Source organism: Harpia harpyja, chromosome 8 (assembly GCF_026419915.1).
Source record: "Harpia harpyja isolate bHarHar1 chromosome 8, bHarHar1 primary haplotype, whole genome shotgun sequence".
Lineage (NCBI taxonomy): Eukaryota > Metazoa > Chordata > Aves > Accipitriformes > Accipitridae > Harpia > Harpia harpyja.
In genome coordinates this window covers 9521255-9544551 of record NC_068947.1, presented here as the reverse complement: position 1 = coordinate 9544551, position 23297 = coordinate 9521255, and the positions used below count along the sequence as shown (strand labels likewise).

General features: G+C 42.1%; 1 protein-coding gene across 2 annotated transcripts; it reads right to left on the bottom strand.

The window, feature by feature from the left end:
• Window positions 1-4059: 4059 nt before the first annotated feature.
• DDX3X (DEAD-box helicase 3 X-linked) lies at window positions 4060-23157 on the bottom strand. 2 transcript variants are annotated; one of them, XM_052794068.1, is made up of 17 exons: window positions 22932-23157; window positions 20286-20343; window positions 19176-19226; window positions 13640-13763; window positions 12304-12444; window positions 12121-12220; window positions 11404-11539; window positions 10893-10978; window positions 10167-10265; window positions 9931-10091; window positions 9581-9725; window positions 9324-9468; window positions 8833-9014; window positions 8625-8742; window positions 8051-8207; window positions 6937-7064; window positions 4060-6583 (listed from the first exon to the last, which is right to left on the bottom strand). In XM_052794068.1, the coding sequence occupies exons 1-17, from the start codon at window positions 22974-22976 to the stop codon at window positions 6501-6503; spliced, it is 1959 nt and encodes a 652-aa protein (XP_052650028.1). In that variant the 5' UTR covers window positions 22977-23157; the 3' UTR covers window positions 4060-6500. The 2 variants fall into 2 exon arrangements, with proteins under 2 accessions (XP_052650028.1, XP_052650029.1); XM_052794069.1 differs by having other exon boundaries at window positions 6937-7061.
• Between the last annotated feature and the right edge of the window lie 140 nt (window positions 23158-23297).

Genomic DNA, 23297 nt, shown 5'->3' with positions numbered 1-23297 from the left:
AAAGTAATTATTTGAGCAATTCTACCAGAAATCTCATTTACCTGTCTTGTTATAATAGAACAATGAAGGAATATGCTAAGGCTTCCCATGTTCTTATTGGGCAGTGATTTCTTTTTAAGTTGAATCTACCTGCAAATTATTGTTTTAAAGTAGAAACTAGAAGTCCCAGGTGAGATGACAGATGAAATATGATAGGGCGCTGCAGTCCCTGCTTGAAAAAGCTGATGTCTTACACTGACAGGATGAACAAGAGACAAGGAGAACAGTTGCAGCATGATGATGTGACTGGCCCCAGGTACCTCAGATCAGCAGCGCAGCTAGAAACAGATGCCATGCATCTTTGCCTAACCCTTTCTTGTGTTTCCTCTTCAAATTTATCACTGCTACTTCTTTCACACTGAGTCATCAACTGGAGATTAGATAAATTACTTAGCCACTGAAAAAACTCTGGCACTCATGTCCATCCTTGAAGCAACAATGTTGCATTTTCTGCACTAAGTACATAATACCAACAGATTTCTATCAATTTACTGCAGACTGTACTTCAGCCTTCCCTCCAAAGTCTATAGTCCTAGCCTATCAGAGTATGCCCCTTGATGGTAAACACTTCACCTGAGAAATCTAGTTTGTATAAAACATCAGTGGGAAGAAAGTTTTCATCACACCAAATATGCAATTTGACACCGTCACTGTACTGAAACCTGTACAGATCATTAATCAGATTCAGCACTGTGTAATCTGTGCTCTGAACATACCGAACGTCTATTTGAACAATGTAATTCCTTCAGCAGCAATATTTTTTGCTAACAAATCAGATGATATACATGATAAATTTCCCCTGAAGTGGCAGGACTAAGAGTGAACCTATTCTTGATAAAATGCAAACAGTTTAGAGCAGGATTTCAATTGCTTACAAAAACTCTCTGCAGAGATGCAGTGCCCCTAATGACTAAATATACAACAGAATTTCCTTCCACCCTTATCCTAAATGGACAGCTAAGACTTAAGAGATCCATAACACTGACAGCCCTTCCGGATCTTCCTGAAATAACACCAAGAAAGAACTAAGGGTAGCAGTAGAGGATGACATTACGGTAGATCAACGAGTGGACAAAGGCCCTACCACCACTGACCATTTTCCTAGTCTTCGCTCTGGTCCAGGCCTGCTTCGTTAACCATCAGCAAGTTACTTCAGCTTGGTAAGTAGTATTACTGTGTAACGGGGGATAATTAAACAGATCACTTTCCGGGGACTACTTACTTGAGTGCTACATATGAGCAATGCTACGCACAAGGCAAATGATTCAATGAAGCAACCAACCAACCAGGAGGCCAGCAGAACCACAGATAGAATCTGTACGGGTATGTTTTCTGACACAAAGTGGTAACCAAGATAGTTTCATGCAGTATTTTATGTCATCTCTATAGCCTTAGCAATCTTCTTCCCCTCAAAAATAATCCAGTTATGACCGTCCTGTGAGGTGGGCTTGTGTGCTAGTGCAACAGAAATTAGCCAGGTTCACTAAAGTGGAAGAGCTCACAACACAGTAGGAGTGAAACTACACACTTCTCCTTTGCTCCCCTCCTCCAAAGAATGAGAGCTAATACTTAAGATTTGTCATTCAGTGTAGACACTATAACAACTAACTGCAGGTTATTTTTAGCAACACACTGATCAATATGAGCAACAGTGAACACTGCACTTGATGAGGATTCACAAACTCAGGCGGCTACAGACACACAGTTTTAATGAGGTATACAGTGCAACTTCTGTTTGATTGCCATGGTGAAAGCCTCAGCAGTATCCTGCTTGCGGAAGTCGTCTTTCCTTTACTCAATCACTGCCTAGATTTCACGCTTGCACCTAAGCAAACAGTAACCAATTCCCTCTAGTAACCCCACTGCTCTCTCAACTTCTATGAAAATCCATAATAGCACATTAATCTAAATCCCTCCCACCCCTTGTCACTGGAGTCAAACTGATGTTGTTTCAAAACCACTGCTTATCTGCACAGGTCACAGTAATCTCACTGGCAGAAACAAGAGTAAGTTTTACTACAGCCCTTTTACCGTAACCTCTGCCACTATTGGCATATGCAGCCATTTATTGCGTAAGGACTGACTTTACTGCACATTTTAAAGGCCTGATACAATGCACCTTCAGAGTCAAAGACAAATCAGTAATCGTTTTTACCATTCAACTTCACAACCCTTTCTTTACCTTACAATTTAGGATCAGTTTTCTCCACCCCTTCCCAAGTCTTTTCCCATTTATCATGGAGAAAAATTATGCTGCCCAGTATGCCAACAACTACTGAAGTACAAGCTCCCACCTCTGTGGGAACATGCCCTCTGCTTCTCTTACCACAGCACTGTAAGTGTCCTAGCACTCCTCACACCTGCACTAGTTTCAGCCTCATACCACCAGACATAAATTGCTTCCTCCAGCCTCAATGAACAAGAGCCTTCCTGAGCATTTCTGCCACACATTACTACCAGACTTCCTCCCTCAGTTTTCACTCACTTTGTACTCAGAGCTCCCCTTGCTTTACACTAACTATTCCACTACCTTTACAACCCCTGGTCCAGAGAGCATTGCTCACAGGGCTGGCCTAGAGCTGCTTCACTGTGCTCCTGTGGTTTCAGCTGCCTAATGATTTCTGCCATGCCTGCACTTTCTGCAACAGCCTTTGCCAGGAACAAACCTCATCCTCAAGCATCAAGTGCAAACCTTTACACTCAGAGCTTGACTTCCAGATCCCACAGACCACCTCCACAGCACAGAGCCCTTCACTCAGAGTATCTCCTAACTGTGGTTCTGTATTTCTGTAACTTTAGCTACAGGGTATGGGGGCAGAGCAGGGGCAGGGCGACAGCCAGGTTAGAGCTTTTGGAATATACTTAAGTGCATGTTGCACATCCAGGGACATAGCATGACAACACAAACCCCTGCATGATGAGGTTGATAATTAGTGCAAGTCTAAAGCAGGTTAATTTAGTGTGGTCCACAGTCAGTGTGCTCAAAGCAGATCCTCCAGCAAGCTATCCTAGTAAGCATGCCAATCTCCTTTCCATCATTCTCCAAGGCCCATACGTATTACTAATTGGCAGTGTACCAAGTAGGGTAGATTCCCTTTACAGATATGCACTATGAGGATCCAGGACTCCAGTCCACATTGTTCCTTTACTGGTCCTCAACCCATACCATGCACCTGCAGCGCACTTTTGTGGATCAGAGTTCCCAGGCATTACTTTCTCCCTGCTCCCTTGCTCACCAGGAATGCACCAGTTTCTACAGTCATTTCAGCACAGACCCAGGTTCCTTCTAAATCTTGTTCTTCTACATGAAGCAAAACTTTTGTCTGGCTTCAAAGATAGGCTGGAAACATCTGAACCTATTCCTTCCACTGTATCCCCTTGGATATTCCAGTACTCACCCCTCATTCCAGCCTAATTACAGCTCAGTCCCACAGCTTAGTTTTAAAAAACAAATTCAAAACTGGAGTGTGGGTATACATTTGGTAACTAGGGGAGCAAGGAGGCATACTTTTGGAGGAGAAGAAAAAGGCTATGTACTGCAGTTTTCCCACAGAATCGCACATGCTTGTTTTTGATGAGGCTGCCAATCAACAAGTAAGATGTCAAAATTAAAGCTGTCTACTACAAGGCACCATTGCTAAGGTCAGAGGCACAACTGAGAGATAAGGTCCTTAACATTACATGGCTGAGGAATAAAGTCTGAGGGAGTTCAATAAATTTTAAATTGTTACAGCTAAACTTGGTACCCCTAAGGCAAAAAAAAAAAAAAAGAAAAAGGTTGTCTCCCCATCTGTCCCACATCTGCTTTGTTAAGCTTCTCTAGAAAACTTGTACAAGTATCCAACATTGTGGGGCAGTTAAGGTTGCTACAGCTATAGCCCTAAGCTTAACTGCCATTTATAAGCGCACTGATGTGTACCACAGTAGATTCACCTGCTTCCAGAGTTGCACGTCAATGAGACTACTTGGGCTACAGATCTTGTAAACCAGAAAAGTGACGCTTCACAAATGAGTAGACTGTGCAGTTCAACTTTTTTATTTTAATAAAATCAAGAATATGCACAGCACATGCAGTGCTAGCATCTAAACTAATACAATAAGCAATTCTAAACCTACAGTGACTTGAAGTTCAATTTTCACATTCAGCAAGTTTAAATCCATTCTTGCATATTGTTTTGAATCCTTGTATCTGAACTGAAAATATTGCTGGCTGATAAAACTTGCTAAAATGCACAAGTCACTGATTATGCCAATACAACAAAGATAACCACATGTTTGAGGATTGCAATGTGCCAGACATTCACTGAAAAAAAAAAAACACACAACTAAACAAAACTCACGCAACAAACATCTGAGAATCTGGACACTTCACATCAGTGTTTAGAAGTGTTTCATTAATATCTTAAGACAAGTGTATCAAAACCTTGGCATGTTTAATTTTAAGTTGCCAATTTTTGTTTTACTATCAGAAAGTTATGGCTACACTGCCAATGCCGGGTCTGCTTAATTTGACTTAAGAGTTTAATATGACTTAAACATTAAAAGCTCACACTACCCCGAAATATATAATTTCACGCATACGGTGACATTCAACATTCAAGTGCCAGTGTTTTTGTACTGTCTTTTGGTCAAGTTTCTTTAAACTTTCAAAGAATCACTTTTAGGCTTACAAAAATAAATATTTGTCAAAAATGTTCAATAAATATTACACAAAACTAGCAGCAAAAAGTATCTAGAAATCTGTCGTGTGCAAATAGTTTTCTTCCCAGCTATCATTCCCATGGTCCCAAATAAGTTTTAGAATCTATTTCCTTCTCCTTAAACAAGCTGCGTTCAATCTCCAAGAGACAAAATAAGATTGGAAGTTAAGGACACGCACACAAGACATATATAAAATTCTCTGAATGTGCAATAAAAGAAGTATTTTGTAAAAAGTTATGGGCAAAATGTACAAGGGCCTAAACCTAGACTTGAAATAGCACCATAACAAATGACCTCAATACTGTCAAGTGCACCTACTTAATAAAAGTTTTAGAACAAGGCACAATACACTTGAAAAAATCTATTGCACTTTAGGAGATTTTTGCCATTTTCCTACGCCACTGTAGATTAGTTGTTAACTGCTCTGGCCACAAAGTTAGCACAGAAATTCCAAGTGGCAGAGGCATTTTTCTGGTGGACAATACTTATCTTTGGCCAGATTTAGCATAAACAGACTATAAATACAATGGAAACCTATGCAACTAAAACTGACTAAAACTGCACTTTAATAGCAGAATTGAAACCTTGTGCAGTTTATGTACATTTCCAACCTCTGTGATCTCAGGTTTGTTTGTTACTCTTCTGGAGCCATTTTACAAAGTCTACAGTAAGCCAGTTTAACATCTCCACGCAGCTTGAACAGAGTAATGTGAATCTGCATTAAAATAAAGCCTGCTGCATAATTCTTCCTGTTCATACCCTCTTGACCAAAAAACATCAACACTAGCATGCGTTATTAGACCAAAAATTCAGTCAGGCCCTTAAGGAGGACCAATCACTGCCATGGTCAGCCATTCTACCATTTCAATTTCATATGGCAGGCATTTTTAAAAAGTCTAAATAGATGAATTCTCCTAAAAACTATTTCAAGTTATCAGACCTTTAAACGTTCCCTGTAATGTTCTGCCCACATTTGGCTAGCTCACATTAATGATCTGCCTAAATATTGAAAAAGGAATTGCTGTATTTACTTGCATTAACTTCAAAAACAGTGCTTTTAATGTATGCATGTATCCATACATCATCTCATCATGACTGGAATGGCTTATTAAAGGCTATCAGGTTCTAAGTACCTATCCAGGATAGAGTGAGCAAATCAGAACTTTAACTTAGTACAGTTTTGCCACATTAGAAACTAATTGCATTGATATGCTTCAAGATGTTTTATTTTTCAAATCTGCAGATACCAAAAGCCCTAATGCAGGCTACCGCATAAGTTTTTCTTTGTAATATTATGGATGAATCAGTGATTCCTGTTTAAGTTGTATCACACCTGTGTGCCAAGGTTTGATTTTAGCCCAAGTTCAGTAATTTTTATTTTGTCAAAACAATTGATATCTTGAGCATTACTGAGCCAACAGGACATCAAAATAAAAGTTGTCTAAAGTTAAAGGCACAGTACATTAACAAACAAATGATCCTCAGTCACAAAATTATAAATGCAGTTTCTGGGTGGGGATGGGTGGGAGGGGAGTTAATCCTGACTACAGCAATAGAGTCTTCAAAACCACCTTCAAGATAGGGCTACTTGTTCCTTTGTTTCCATCTTGTGACCTTGAGCTCCCTTAAAAAAAATTTCAGTGGAGAATCACAGCTGGTAATGTACTGCGAGTTCTTGAAGCTACACAAGGTATAGTCTGGCTAAGTTACATGTGGTTTCCATATTAGCTTGTTTGGTAGGATATCTGCTGCAAGCAGATTCAGTTGCCCCACCAGTCAACCCCCTGGGAGTTATAGTTTCCTCCATATCCATCACTGTTGTAGAAGCCTCCATAACCACCACCTATGAAAGGCAAGAGAAAGTGATGCTTAATTAGCCGGCTAGACTTGTGCCTTCACAACAAGAAAATAACCCAGGGCACAGACAAGATGTCTATTATCTATTAAAGCAAACCCACCCAGAAGTACTGTCAAATGCACACAAACTAAAGTCCTGGAAAGAGAGGTAGCATCAAACTATTCAAAGACAGGTAATTTGTGCTAGCCTAGATCCAAGAAGGATGCCAAGACTTTGCATAACAAGCACCAGCTGACCTCATATTTAAACATTACCTCCCAAAGTTTTACTACAGCAAGCATTTTACATCTGGTTTTGCTATTAGTATTTGCTAGCACTGCCTGCCCAGTTTTTCTTACCTCCAAATCCTCTGCTGCCACTTCCTCCACTGCGGCTGCTGGTTGATCGACTGCTACTAAAGCTACTGCTGCCAGAACCGCTACTTGTTCGATAGTCTCTGGCACCAAATCCTCCACTGAACCTACTGCTGTATAAAGGAAGGAAACAAACACTTGAGTAAAGTCAGTGATATTTTAAGCACTGTAGACATTGAGATTCAAGTATAAATTTCTTAAACTCTGGTTACCAACTACAGCTGGCCAACAACCAGTACAAGTGTCAAGCTCAGCAGGCAAGCTTGCTCAGTAAGCATCTCAATGCTACCTGGAAAGGGCATTCAAGATGGCAAAGGAAAATTTACTATTCAAGCAGGCTCATGTTGAACTTCTCATGTTACCCTAAAAATTACTCACTCAGGTCCAGGTAAGATTTGATTCAGTGTGACCTCTGTTCCACAGAGTTTCTAAAACTATCTCAGTGTTTAAGTGATACATTTATGACCATCTTTCATGTTGTAGAAAAGGATGACCATTTTACAAGCATACTTCTGAAGAAAAAAAACCCAAACAACTGGAATTCATGTGGTCATATCATCTTAACTACATTAAGAGGAAGGGTTGTCTCTCCTCCCACCCCTTTAAGCCATTAAACATAGCTTTATATTACCAGCTTATGAAGCATTTTAGGTTTCCATAGCAAAACTATTTTACCAGTGGCCACACACCTGAAGTCTAACTCTCATCTCTTTCCTGGTTTATGTCAGGAGGCATGCATTACCTTCTCCTAAACATCAAAATAGCTGCTTATAGTACACCTCTGGCACATGTAGGTATGCATTTCTAGTTAAGTATTTTGTAAGTGCTTTCACAGAGTTCTAAAGCCATTTTTGCTAGATGTCTTCTACCTCAGCTGTATCTAGTTGTCTGCTTAAGAGGAAAAAAGTCTTATGGGTTAATTGCCTTACAGTAACATAGAACAAAACTAGACATCAAGCTGTCACCTTCTGATGCACCTAACTCAGTTTATAGTGCAATGGTTTGTCTTCCTCCAACTGTATTTTTAGACTGAAAATACATCACAGAACTGCCTCGCACAATGGATTAAGTACACCTTTAGCCAAGTTGTGACCATTACCTCTTAGATCGCCCACGGCTACCACCTCCTTTGTGATGCTGTTCATAAGCCATGTTTTCCAGCCAAGATGGTACTTCTTGCTTAGCCTCAACAAGAAGATCAAGCAAGTCCTTGGTGATGTTTATGTTCCTCTCATTGAAGAATGAGGTGGCAAGACCTGAAGTAAACATTCAGTTTTAGCACCACACAAAACAAGTACCCTACAGCACTTAAACCCATTCCACAACTCCACTTGCAGCTGTGACAAGTACAGTATCAGATTCCTTATAGCCAAGCTTGAGAACACAACAACTACCTAAAGAGAAAGCTATTTCTAGTCACAAAACACTGGCTATTTACTGACACAGAAGATACTAAGCTTACATGTGGCAGAGCTTTTTGACAGCAACAAAAGCACTAAAGGAACTGGTTACTTTCCACACTGGCTAGACAGCAGTGACCAGCTTCTGGTCACAGAAGGTAGCACATGGGTTTCTCTCAAGTACTTAGTTGGAATTTGCTACTTAGCCAATACTACTACACGTATCAACTCAGGTATTAAGTGCTGTCTATGAAAATTCCAGGTAATACTTACCAAGGTTTCCTACACGGCCTGTACGACCAATACGATGTACATACTCTTCAATGTCACTTGGCAAGTCAAAGTTTATGACATGCTTTACATTTGAGATATCCAGTCCTCTTGCTGCTACCTAGTGGTTAAAGGATTAAATCAAGTCTTAGTAAAATTCCACAGGCCAAGTAACAGGCTTACTGGCTCAAGCTTCATAGATTTCACTTACTGCTGTGGCAACAAGAATTGGGCTCTTGCCCGAACGGAACTGGTGCAGTGCTTCCTCTCTGTCTCTTTGAGAGCGATCTCCATGTATACTTGTACAGGCATATCCTTCATGGTACAAGAAGTCCTCAAGAGCATCTGCACCCTTTTTAGTTTCCACGAACACCAGAGTCAAGGAATCCTTGCCTAACAATAATTAAGGCACAAGTTAGCAGAAAAGCCACACAAATACTTAGCTCCACCACCTTGTACAAGGCAGTTTCAGTTCTCGGCTCTTGTTTATTCTAAACTGGACACTAGAGACCTCCCTCCTCATTTTATATTACCAGAAGAGCTTACATCAACTTAAAACTGACATTTAGCCAGTGCAATACATTCACTGCATATTAAGGAAATACCCTTTCATTCACCTACTCAATAGTTCCTATTACTTGAGTCATTAGATTTGCCTCATCTGAATTTTGCATTATTTGCTTATCTGAAACTGGTCTTTACCTGTAGCATTTAGCAGGTCAAGCAGAAATGATCGTTTGTCTGACTCTTCCACCCATACTACTTTCTGTGTGATATTTTCAGATGTAGAACCTACTCTGCCAACAGCCAGAAAGATATATTCATCCAGGAAGTCACGAGCTAGCATCTAAGAAAAGGGAAGGGGGAAAAAAAAAAAGTTTAAAGGGAGTATTTTTCCCCTCCTTCCAGAGATGAAATCTGGCCCTACATGTTAAAGCATTTGAACTTTTGTGAAGTACCTGGATTTCCTTGGGGAAAGTAGCACTGAACATCATGGTATGACGAACTCCCTTTGGTGGCATAGTATCTTGTTCAACAATCCGACGAATTTGAGGTTCAAACCCCATATCAAGCATTCTGTCAGCTTCATCAAGCACTAGGTACCTAAATAGTAACAAAAAAGGTTATTCTTCAGAGCTTTTTTCTTTAAGCTGTAACCCAGCACAGACACTGGACCACAAGTTCTCAACTAGATGTTTACACAGTCCAAAAGCTACAACTTAAGTGTCATTAACTCCAGATCTCACTTTAAAATGCACAGTTGCTAGTTGTCAAGTCATTCACATATGGACAAGAACACTTTACTTACTTGCAGAAATCCAGTCCAATCTTTCCCCTCTCCATCATATCAACCAGTCGTCCTGGAGTTGCTACAAGCAAGTGACATCCACGTTCTAAGTCACGTATCTGCTGACCAATGTCTGCACCACCGTATACAACACAGGGACGAACTCTGGAACGGTATGCAAACTATAAAACAAAGTAAGTTAGTTCTAAGAAAAACCATATTTCAGCTATTTTGTAATAATGAACTTCTAGATATACCTTTCTGGCTTCCTCATAGATTTGCACAGCCAATTCTCTAGTGGGAGCCAAGACCAGTGAGATTGGATATTGCTTGCGGCGCCCATACCTTCCATTCTCCTGAAGGAAAAAAAAAAAAAAAACTTTGAATGAGTACCCCAAATACAAGGGGAATTAAAACAGCTACTATAGGCAATGTTGAAGACAGGTCACCCAAGTTTGTCTTAACAAGAGAAAAAAAAAACAAACCACAGCTGAGAGCCAACTTGTTTTAAGCACTGCATCTGAAGACTGCCCTACTACAGTACCCAATTGGTTAATACATTAACAACAACACAGCTGCACAAGCTTGGCCTCTACAACCCACACTGTGATCCATAACTTAAGCAGCAGAGAAATAATAGCCATAAAACCTGTTACTTTCTATCCTAAAGTCACTACAACAGACATGTGTGACCAAGTAGCTTTTTTGTAGCAAGAAAAGCGCTTTTAAAGCTTGCACAACACACACTTGTAAACAACCTTTTCTCTAGACAATTACACGTATCAACTCTTTAGGTAGGAAAAGAGGCATTCTACAGCCTGTATTTTTCAAGAAAAATAGCTAAAGTCTTCTAGAAGTTGAGAAGCTTGCCTATCATACCCAAAATAATGACAACATTTAAGCCCAGCTACCGTGTTCAGAAGAAGGCAACAGCATACAAGGCAAAAAATACATGTTCCAGGGCTGGGTATTTAAATACTTGCCTTCATAGCTCTCAAGGCATCACCAGGGCCATCTGCATAGATCTGGCTCAATATTGGTAGAAGAAACGCAGCCGTTTTCCCAGACCCTATCAGGACACAATTCAGTATTATTAATAGTCATTTCAAAGGTACTGTACTATCAGCTACAGCACTAATCCTCTATCACTAGCATATTCCCAATAACACCTGCACTACTATATGGATGCTACCTATGCCATTGGAGCGCACTCAGCCAGTAGAGCTTATCTACAAAAGACTTGTCACTCAGCACCACAACACCCTGAAGTGAATGTGATTTAAGCCATGAACATTTCTCTTGGGACAAACACATTAGATTCAGTCAAGCTACATCTAAAACAGTTGCAAGACTCTAAAGCTAATTAATTTCCAACACCGTAGGTATTGCAGTATACTCTGAACAGTAAGTTGTACTACCTTACAGACCTCTTTACCTGCAGCTTGAGGAATACAAGACCCAACTGCTGACAGAGAGACTAAGCAGTAAACTTACCTGTCTGAGCACAGGCCATCAAGTCTCTCTTTTCTTTAATAATAGGTATTGCATGTTTCTGGACTGGAGTAGGACGGGTGTAGCGTGTGAGCTCAATGTTTCCCATAATAATTTCTCCCATGTCAACATCACTGAACTGTAACATATTTAAAACAAGAAAGATTGGGATCCTTCCCTTCAGCCACCATGAAACACATCATTCAGTCCAAGAAGTCATTTGTAAAGTAGCTTTTGTTTCATCTCTTCCTATAGAACTTACCTATTAAGTTTACAGATACTCAGGAACTAGCTACCAGGAGTCTCGTAGCTACTTAGTCCAGTCACATAAGTGATTCTTATAAAAGCCAACCAAGCCTGAAGTGCAGACTACACTAGCATACTATAATTAGCACAACACAATGTCTACGCTTAAGCAGTTGCTACAACAAACCAGCACCGCCAAGCGCTCCTACTTCTATACATGTTTACTGTTTAAAAACAAGTCACATAGTTAAAAGTGAGCTACAAGTGTTAACTAACAAGCTTACACAACTTCTCCCACGTTTTAGTTCATCATATGCAATCCTCCTCTGCAAAACAGCTTAGCTGTAGGAAGGCAAGACTGTTTCCCTTCCTCCCTAAACTTAAGACAGCATGACATCAAGTTTCACATGCAAAATAGTCACTATTAGATACATAAGCAAACCAGACTCTAAAAAAAAAACCCACAACACTTACACTTTCAATATGTGGAGGACAGTTGCTGCCTGTTGCTTCAACAGGAATGTCATCATACTTCTCAAAGTTAATGCCAGTATTGCTTCCTGAAAAGAGCTCTCTAAAAACATAAGAGAAAGTATTTTACTTGCTAGACTTATCAACTGACCCTGTCATGTGAATTTACATTATTACATTACTTACTGTTCCAGGCGTTCACTTGGGGGAAGAGGCTTTGACCAGTCATCTTCATCTGATTTGTCAGACCAGCGGCTGTTCCCACCACGGTCAAATCTACCAAAGCCACTCCTATCATAGTCGCCACCTCTTCCACGCTCTTCATATCTAAATACAGCAAGAGTATCAGGCCACCATTCCTGGACAACGTGATTTTTTTTGACACGTAAAATTAAACCTATGATAATCTAGCAGTGTATGCTCTGTGTATTACACATACAACTGTAGAACAATTCAAAGTCATCATATTATCTGTACTTGCTTCTTGACTTATGAACCAAAATTAACTTAGTCCCAGCCATCAGACTAGGTCATGATATTCTGCATCATAGACAGAAGAGTTTCCCATGATTTCACAGCTCAGTTTAGCTTAATACGCTGATCCTTGTATTGAAACTTATTTGGTTAAGTGTAACAAATGTAAAGAATCAGTCATCTGCCAGCAGAGCTGCAATTCAAGTTGCTCAGTCTTTGCCATTTTTTGTAGGGACCTCTTCTTAAACCTCTTGGGAGGCACTGTTTGGTACTCTTCCCTTTCTCTGTGCCTTATTTATATAGGTCTCCCACCTCCAGACAAAACCCTCAAGTGCTGTAGTTTTCTCCTTTATTCCCCCACCACAGGTGACCAAACTAAATACCTCAATTACATGTCACATTATTATTTTATAGAGAGGGAGCTCACCTGTATTAGACACTTGGAAAGAAGGTGGAAAAAGTCCTTACCTCAACTGTTTAGTTTTTGGTCTGGTATATCATGTTTGAGAAAAGTCTGGATACAGGACTAGCATCAGCTTTACTAGTCGATAAAGGTCACTCTCACCACACTTGTGCATACAGCGCATGATGTGTGTAAGACTGATCAAGTAAGGTAGAGAACCTGCAAGAGTCTCACCCAGTTTTATTAACTACACTTTTTAAACAAGGAAAAAAAATACTGAAATTAAAAAAAAAATCCATTTTGATGTATTTTACGTGCTCCCAACAGCTCTTCATGATTTTTCTGGAAGTAGCCACCCATCTAGCACTTTTTTGGTGAAATGGTTAAGTCAGCAAATCATTACAGCTGCAGTGAGTGGCTGGTGGTAGACTACAGGGCACGTTTTTCAACACATGCAAGTTTCCCATCCTTGAACTCATGTAGCTTTAAAAGCAAGGCGCTCTCACTCTCTCCTCCCCTCCCAGGTTCCTCCTACCTTATCCTGCTGTTCACACCTAGAACTCCAATTTTAACATCAAGATTACAGATGCACTACTATAACTGAGACAGACTTCATATGTACCACCCAGACAAATAAGTACTTGCCTTCCTCCTCTTGATCCATTTCCACGATCAAAGAAGCTTGACTTTGCTCCACGGTCAGACCGTGCACCAAAGCTGCTGTATGCATCCTTATCTCTGCTAGAACTCCAGCCACCACTATCAAAACCTAGTAGAAGAAAGATATTTTAGCTATACATTACATGGTCTAGGCTTTTACAAGAAAAAGCCAAGTTCTGCCCAGTAAGCCTTCACTGGAAGGTCTACAGGATTGAAAGGCACACAGTCGTTCAAGAACGGAAGATGTACAGATGTTAAGACTTGATGAAATAGGGACTAAGTATCTCCTCCCATGGCCTATCAGAACTTGCTGAAACCCCTCCACTCATGGACACGCATGTTATTTTTTAAAACACTGCATTTGCCTTAACACTAATATTAAAGTTGCCTACTCTGGAAAAATGGGTATCAGAAGAAACATTAAGACATTAAGTCTTGCCAAGCCTCATCTACATTATCTCTCGAACTTCAACGCGTACCCTTGACAATGCATTTAATTTTTGTGAGGCTAACAAGGCCTCTGATGGAGATCAATGAGTGGTATTAGCCCTTGCATTAGAAATCCACATGGAAGTTAGAATGTTTTGTCATACTGTAAGTACACAGAGCAATCTGACCTACGCAAACTAGAACAAATTAACAGCATCATGCACAAATGAGGAATATGGAGTTCTTCACAATTAATTACCACATTGAATTTTTCCACAGCACTTTTACACCTACCTACAGTAAGCAGATGCCTACTTAGGTATGTTAACTCAAAGAAAAAGGGTCAAGTAGAATAGAAAGTACATCAGCTTGCCAACACCATCAAGTAAAAAGCGTTGTTTTTGTTCAGCTACCAGGGGGTTGGGAGGTAGACAGAAACGTAGAGCATTCAACAGTGCTTTGGTACTACACTGCTTCGGTACTAGACTAAGAACTTACAAATTCTGATTCAGAGTTCCAACCTTAAGTTTGAAAACATGACCCAACGAGTCTCAGCTATGGGATGCTGGCAGAGAATAAGTGACATAATTAAACAGATAAACAACTAATGTCACTCCTATTAGTGAGCATGCTTTTGCCAGCCTCACAGCACAAAACCAGTCAAGACCTATGCACTGGACAATAAAAGCAACCACAAAACAAAATTACTCCAAAGAAAGGCGTTGTTCTAGGTCCTCTCTCTCTGGAAAAAAAAAAATTCCCTACAACAATTACCCTACCTTGTTAGATGTGCTCCGGCAAGTGTCATTACCCCCCCCCTTTCTTTTTTTTTTTTTGAAGTAAGAAATTCTACTCCCCAGAATCCAGACATGCTCTAGTCACGAGGGAACTTTAAAAACTAGTGTGACTATAACTCATTTGGTCTGGCTAACCAAAGCAGACAGCAAAAATAATCAAGGCATGAAGTTTATTAGCACAGAAGACCATGGAATGCTTCAAGACCTCCAAAGTCTTATAAGAAGTAACTTAAGTCCTTAAGGATAAATTAACTTCACACAGAGAGACTGCTGACAAAGATCAGGAATACCATAATCACTTCATTAACGCATGAGAAAGTTATTTGTAGCTTGTTTAGAAAGCATCTAAAACCAGATTTTAGTATGAGTATCTTTCAAACCATAATAAAAATACTGGGGTATGTCACCCTGCCAAGAGATCTAACAGCAGTGGTACTGACAGAGCAATCTTCAGGAAGATACAGATGTAGTTTCTCATTAGTGAAAAAACTGGGCTGACTGTACTACATTAAGATCTTCTACCAGGTCTGAAGAGTTCCAGACAGGAGTCAAAATTTTATACTCCAAATAGCATACCAAGTAAGCTTACTAATCTAGCTTGTTACTGCACTGGTTTCTGAAGCTGGTACCTTGCCATATTTTTCTTTAAGGTAGCGTAGCAACTTCTGGACCAAGTCCTTAACAAATACATATATATATCCTGCTTGACAATCAGGGCCATTAATTCTGCTTTCAGTTTGGTATTCCTAATTTGATTTTATTTGTGGATCAGCATAGAACAACAGAGGTCCAGGCCATACAAGTCAACTCTAAGTAACCAACTAGCAGAAGATATCACCGTGACTTAGAACAAGACGTGGCAAATTAAAATCAAAAGCAAATGCACTAAACAACCCGTAACAGACCACAGACTGACTTCTCTGAAGTGAATGATCATGAGACCATGCAAGAATTATCAGGAAACTCCTTTAAACATCAAGGCCTTTTTTTTTTTTTAAAGTAAAAACCTGTATAGATTCCATCCAGCACACATTTCTCACCACAGGGTTAAGTTCAGAGTTCAGTAAGTTAATGAACTTCCAAAGCAGTTTTGTAGTTCTTGCATCTGTGAAGAGTGATAGATTTTTCAGTGCTTCTCCTCAATCAGCATTTTAATTCGCGCATTTTATAATGTTCTAACACCAATCGTTGTCGGCTTACTTGGAAAGCTGCCACGTGCAGCAGCAGTCGTCAGGTTTTTTTTTCAAAGATGGGGAAAAACAGTTAGAATCATGGAATCCTTTAAGTTGGAAAAGACCCTTAAGTTCTATCATCTACTCCCTGACCTACTATAGATCAGATCAGACTTTAAATATCCAAGAACAGCTTCCAGGAAGCTTAACAACAAAATGACATGACAACAAGCTTTAGTGTTCTCAAGTCAAGCTCATGGAAGCAAGACACTTTAGACCAGGCAGCCCTGCATACTGAGCTCCATATACTGTACCTTCAACAGCTGAAAAACAGAACTGCCATTAAGTAACCTAAGGACATATTTTTATGCATGCTCTTACTTCCTGCAGTTCTGTACTGTACCATTTTGTTCCCATGTACAAAGCTAACAGATTAGTATTACAATAGAGACAGATCTGCAGGTGTATGGAAAGAATAAGCTGAAGAAAGCACTGTAGGAGTTTTAAACAGAAATACTCTAGATCCTTTAGCATGCTTCCCCTGTCAATACCTACTAAAATCATGAAAATGCTCAGCTCTTTAAAATAGCTGTTCTTTGTGTTCATGAAAAGTATTAAGTCCACTGCCTTAAGCAATATCTTACTTAGCTGCAAGTAAGCTTATTGTGCAACTTTAATAGGGTCTATGAATTACTATAACGTCAGCTTCAGAGAAAAGTGAGAACCCCAAGCTAGAAACTATACACTGTTTCTAGAGCATGTCTAAGGGAACACCACACAAGAGAAACAAATAATTTTTTCTTTTTTCAAGTTTTTTTAATTCCGTAATAGTTAATTAACACTGTCACAGAAGTCAATAAGGTCATGGTAGGTGAGCAAGACAATTCTACTGGATTACTGAAATACAGTTCCACTCAGCAGTTTAACTGAATAAAAATTCTGTCAGGTTACTACGCTTGTAAGGCTGCATTAAGAGTTTTGTTGCATGGTCAAATACCACTGTTACCCAAGGTCTCTTTTGCCTGCTGCTTGCTAATGTCCACACCTTGAATAATCTCTTGCTAAAGATTCCAAGGAGCAGCCAATACACAGCCCAGCTTCAACACAGCCAAAGAAGCAATCATTAATTTAGTTGCAAATAACACAAGCAAACATTACTTTTCTGAAAGTACAACTGTGTAACAGACTTCAAATCATCCTATAAAATAGCTCAGTTTTACATCACTGTACTGATGATACCCACTTTGCTTCTCAGTAGGGGGCCTGAACCGGAATCATAGCTTTTCCATTAGCCATCACAAACCCCGTCACAGGGAGCCATGAGGAGTCCTAGTGATACAGTACTCAACCAGGTTTAAAGGAAGTTTTGAAACATTAGGTTTACCAAGGGAAGTTGGCAGCCTATGTTCTATTAATTGAACAAGCCATGTGTCAAACTTAAGTTTCGTGACTCATTTACCTTTTTCCAAGGTGAAGCTTGAAGCCCCCAGAAAAGCCACACATGATCACATGTACATTGCAATATTTGACCTCTGGTCTTGCACAAAAAAGACAACAGTGACAGCCCTATACCTCATGATATGAACTCAAGGTTAACACTATATCCCTCCATATCTGATAGCCCCCTAAAATTGAACTGGAGTTTGGTACAAATTACCATATAGGGAAAGAAAATCTATGAACAGCACATGTCCACAAGACAACTTTAAGTTGCTTCCTGCTTTTGAGAAACCTGCACATTCCTCTCAGGTTTAGCTAGCTGATTTCTTGAAAGACTGCTCACATTTGAGGTTAACGTGACCAGGAACTTCAAGAGCATTACTGAGCTGCCAACCAGTCCCTCTACTTCCCCCAACACATTCAGCTCTGGTAACAGGCTGTTCATCATTTGGTGCTTTAGGCCATGCTTCATTTAGGTAAGAAAAAAAAAAAAACCAACAAACAAAAAAAAAAACCCCACCAAACCAAAACAAACCAGAACACCACACTAGCTTGGTCACATGCAAAGGTTAAGACAAAAACAGACTGATCTGTCTCTTCAAACAGCATAAAACTAGAATGGACCATTTGTCATCTAGTCAAATTTAAGATTACATAGCTCCAGAAACACTGTGAAATATATCAGCATTTGTTTCAATATTCTCCTCCCACCCACTCCTAATGGAGTCCTCTTGCAGTATTGAAAAGAGAATCTGAAAGTCCACTGCTTTAGAAACAGATGAGATCCAAGTCCTCCCACACTATGAAACTTCAATTTCTTACGTTGTAGCATTAACAGAAAATACTTAGCTCCTCCATTCCACTATTTCAATAGGTGTTAAAGGAAATGTTTCTCTTGTATCTCCACAAGTCATTAAACATGACGATAATGCTTGCTGCAGCATGGACAATCTCTGTATGTTACAAATAAAGATCACAATTTACTTCACTGAAGCACTCCACAAAACTTTTCTTCTTTACCAGGTTTTGTTTAGAAAAATCAAGTGCAAGATATAAAGGCCATTTCTCAGCACAAACCCCCATGTACACATATGACCAACAATGGTCATGTATTTCATGTTTCATTCACCAGCATCCTGCATTTCCTTCTGCAAGTACTCTCGTGGACTTCCATAAAAACTGCGAGAAGCTAAACTAGGACATCCCTGGCTTGCTTCTCACACTCCCCAGTTAAAAGCAAGTTGTGTAAAACATCCATTTACAAAGTGAAATTGTGCTATTTGTTCATATTAAACAACTGGTTACTGTAAGTTCCACATGACAGTAGCACAAAAACTGGTACTCCCAAAATCTGCTAAAATTGATTCTCAAGATTACAGAGCTAGTCAAGTTAACATGGAAGACTCCATCTTGCTTCAGGCAGTTAATTGCTTAATGAGATATGGAAGATACTTTGCCAGTCAGATACTGAACTTGAGCTTACAATATAAGTTGGTGAAGAAAGCCCAAAATAGTACACTAAAAGCAGAACATTAAGTTGCAGTGTTTCGCACAGAACAGTCAAGCACTCTGTAAAACCACCTTAAACAGTAATGTCAAAGCCTTTAACAGTCTGTTCCTATAGATTCAGAAGGAGGTCAAGAACCAGTTAGAAGTGTTGCCACTGTTATTTCTGATACGTACCCTGTTTTGAAGCTTCCCTGTTCCGCAAGTGAGGAGGAATGTATCGGCCTTCTAAAGGACAAAAGAAACATAGTGTTACAAGACTGCAGCTTGCAGGGTTAGCACCTTTTGAGACACTAGTCTTTCCAACAACAGCTTTTTGCTTAGAAAAAAACTGTCTGCCTCAGAAGCTTTAAGGCCTCTTACTTCGAGTGTCTTTAAACAAGAGTCCTTTAACACAGCACTTAATATCCTTCTCTCAGAGGACCAACACAGTGAAGATTAACTTCTTGCATGCTCATTTAGGTATGCTGCTTTTTTTTTTTTAAGGCACAGATGTCTTTGATCAAGTCATACAGGCCCTTTATGGATGTTGCAGTGTCTATGACGAAAGCCTGTCTTCCTAGAACTCATTAAGGCTTAACACTGGTGCCAGATATTTGAGCAGCTTAAGATTTTCACTATGTCGTTCAAGTGCTGACACTCACAGTATTATTACTCACAGTATTTTTCCTTCCCCTTAAATTCAACCATCCCCATCAGGTCAGCTCAGATCAAACCAGAAGCCACACGTAATTGCCTCTGAATAGCATTCTTCATTTACAATCCAGAAGCATCTGTCTGCTAAGCAACATGAATCAGAATGTACCAGGCACGAGCTGAATGTGAATTCCTGGAAGATTCCTCCCCTCTTCTTAACATACTTAAGCCTTGCATGTCAAAGAATACAGTTTCTACTCAATGAATTACAATTAGTACAGTTAACTGTTCTAAGTTTTACCTTCAAACATTCCAGCTCTAGCTGGATGTTTTGAGAAGACAGATCATCACGTTACTACTACAATCAGTGGCGTCAGTTATTTGACTAGAGGCAACAAAATCTGCGACAAAATTAGAACACTAACTTCTCTCAGTTAAGTACTTAGGAAATTTACACATGCCATACCACTGCTAAATTAAGTGCTCCTACCTAAAGTATATAGCATTTTCGAAGCAGGCATGACTAGCAACCTCCTCAATTTCCCCCATCAGCCTCTGTAAATCTTGGCTTCAGAAATTACTTTTCACAGGTACAAAACACTTAGTTCTAAAACTGTGTGTCTGTAAGCTTGAGAATTTGCATGTACTTACTGCTTGAAGAGCTTCCTTCACTCTGAGAGTCTGAGGAATTCAAGTCTAGACCAGAAAACTAGAAGAAATAAAACAAGTATCAACATGTTATATAATGAATTTATGTGAAGATACAAAAAGCTCTTTTGCTTATCAACAGTGAGCAGTGTTCCAACAAGTTATTGCTGCAAAGAAATTTGTTTAGTGTCAGTTACATCTCCTCTAAAGGAGAAAAAACAAAGCCATAGTTAATACTCAAGGCTATACCATCTTCAAGTGTCTTCGCATCCACCAATAAACATGCACCACATGGGCAGCAAGGCCAGAAGAGGATCTTACACCCACAAAATCAAATACCACAGACTTCTGCTTCACATTTAAAATAGTCCTTCAGTCCACCAAAAGGCATTCTGATTGAGATCAACGGCAATTTTTTTTTTTTTATGTATACAGAGACCACAGCCCAAATAATACCAGTTCACATCACTTGCAAGGACTCAGCTATTTCTTTACACTGCATTAACACTACTGAGACATTATAGTCTTCACGTTTGAGGCAGCTACTCCTCACAGAACATCATGTGACTGCCTCCTACAATTACTTCAGCAAAAATAATTTTGCATTTGCTTTTCTAAAACTTCATTTGTAGCCTTCCATCTCGCAGTAAAGTCTACCAAAAGGTATTTCAGTTCAGGCACTACTAGCATGTAACCCAAATGTTTTAGGTCTAGCACAATATGGACTCATTTCAGCAAAAGGTAGTGGGCAACTCACAAAGCTTAAGCACCAGCTTATTACAGTTGTTTGCCTGCACGGCAAGATTAGAAACTTATTTGGGAAAGAAATAAGACACACTTAAATACAATTAAATTGTATGCAAGACCAATTGCACAGAAGTGTCTTCCTATACGACCTGAATCAATCCAAAGCAAAGATTCCAATGCACTATCCTTTCAGATGTTCAGTTGTGCATGCTGCCATTTAGGACATCCAGATTCTTGAAAAATCCTCCCATGGCAGGCCTCGCATCATCCTCTTTAAAGCTACTACTTAAAATCTGATCTCTTTAGTTGATCCAAACATCAACATGAGGCTAAAGATCGATTCTTATTTGAACAGTAAACAAAAACAAATACTCTCTACTAGGTTAAGAGCGGCTCTTCAGGGCCAGTCAACAGAAGCGATGCATAAATCTCCTCGCACTGAACCCCCACCGTCTCCGCCGTGGGGGCAACACTTGCCAAAATCCGATCTCGGAGATGGCGCAGCGACGAAGCCCGGCGCGGCCGCCATCTCAGTGCGGCGGTGCAGCCGGCACTGCGGGTTGGGATTTTCGGCGCAGCAGGGAGCAGCCGCAGCCGCCCAGCTAATCCGGCAGCCGGCACCCGTCACGTGCTATCTCGGGAAGGGGGGGAAGAAGCGGGGAAGGGGGGGGGGGGAGGACCGGCTCCCTGACCTACTTCGCCGAAGACTCCGAGCGGCGGCCGCCCGAAGCCTACAAGCCGCCGAGGACTAGCGGGGCCCTGCCACGCCAGCTGCCCGCCCTGGGTCTCGCTACAACGTAGGGGCCTCTTCCCGCCCCCCCCCCCCCCCCGCGCTTCTCCAGGGATTAGATAACCATCGATCCCCTCCACATTGGGCAGGGGCCTGCGCCTGGCTCCGCCCAGCGGGGGGTGGGGGGGAGACGTAGGGAGAAAGAGGAAAAAAAAAAGGAAAAAAAGAAGAGAGAACAACAACATCGCGGGCCTGGGAGCCGCCCGGACACATGCCGGCTGAGGCGCTCCTCGTCCAGGCCCAACTGCGTCACCGGGGCCCACCGGCACCGGAGGAAAGAGCGGGAAAGGCTGCTGCCGGTCCCTGCTGACGCAGCCCGAACAAAGGCAGCTGCCTGCGCCCCCTCCCCCAGCCCCTTCCCCGGGGAAGGGAGCGCCAACACAAAGCGCCGTCCTTCCCCCCCCCCCCCCCCCCCCCGCCTCGCCCCGTCACAGGCACAATGGCCGCCATTTATCGTGTCTTTCTCCCTGCCCCCCTCCCCCCCAGGCTCCCTCTTCCTCCTCCTCCTCCTCTCCTCCCCCCCCCCAACCCGCGCGCAGGGCCGTTCCCCGCCGCCGCCACCAGGGGTCCCGGCAGCCACCGTTACCATCGTCGCTCGCCGCCACACAAAAGCCGGGCCCGGAGCGTGGCGAGGAGGCCGCGGGGGCAGGCGCAGATCCCGGCTCGGGCAGCAGCGCCGGTCCCGTCCTTCCCGCACACCACCCCCCCCCCCCCCGTCCCCGTCCCCCACCCCAACCCCCTTCCCCGCCGCGGCGATGGCGCGCCCCCACGGGAGGAAAACCGGCGCGGAGCCGCCGCACGACGGAAACTGCGCAACAACCGAATACGCCACAAACCAGCCGCGTTGGGGAGGGGGGACGGGCACGGAGGAGGGGAGGGGGGAGGCTGCCGGCGAAAAAAGGGGGGGAGGCGGAAATCACGACGCAACGGTCGGGAAGCGAAGAGCAAAGCAAGTCCCACGCTTGGAATCTCGACCGTCCTGCCCCACGCGCTTCGAGCCTCCTCCGCGCCTCTCCTCCCGCCCCGTCCGACGCCACGCTCCGGTTAACGGATCGGCCTGCCGCCGCCTTCCCCCCCACACCCCCCCTCGCATTCCGGGTCCCGTCTCTCACCTGCTGGTCTAGACCGAGGGCATTTTCCACCGCCACATGACTCATAACGAGAGATCGTCTCGGGGTGTCCCGCTCCGCCTCGAGAAATTCAGATTCGCCGGGCTGGGACCTCGCCGCTGCTGCCGCTCGTCCACCACGAATCGCTTTTCCTGACTGAGCCCCCCCCCCGCCTCGGCCCCGGCCTTTATATAGTCCCCGCCCCCCGCCTGACCTCAGCGCGCACGCTACCGCCCCTGCCCGAGCGCTCCCCTCCCCCCCCCTTCCTCCTGCCCAGCGCTATCGCGAGAGAAACCGAACGGCGCTGCGCCGGCGGGGAAGGGCTATCGCGAGACCTGGACCGGCCTCCGCAGCTCAGCCCTCGGTGAA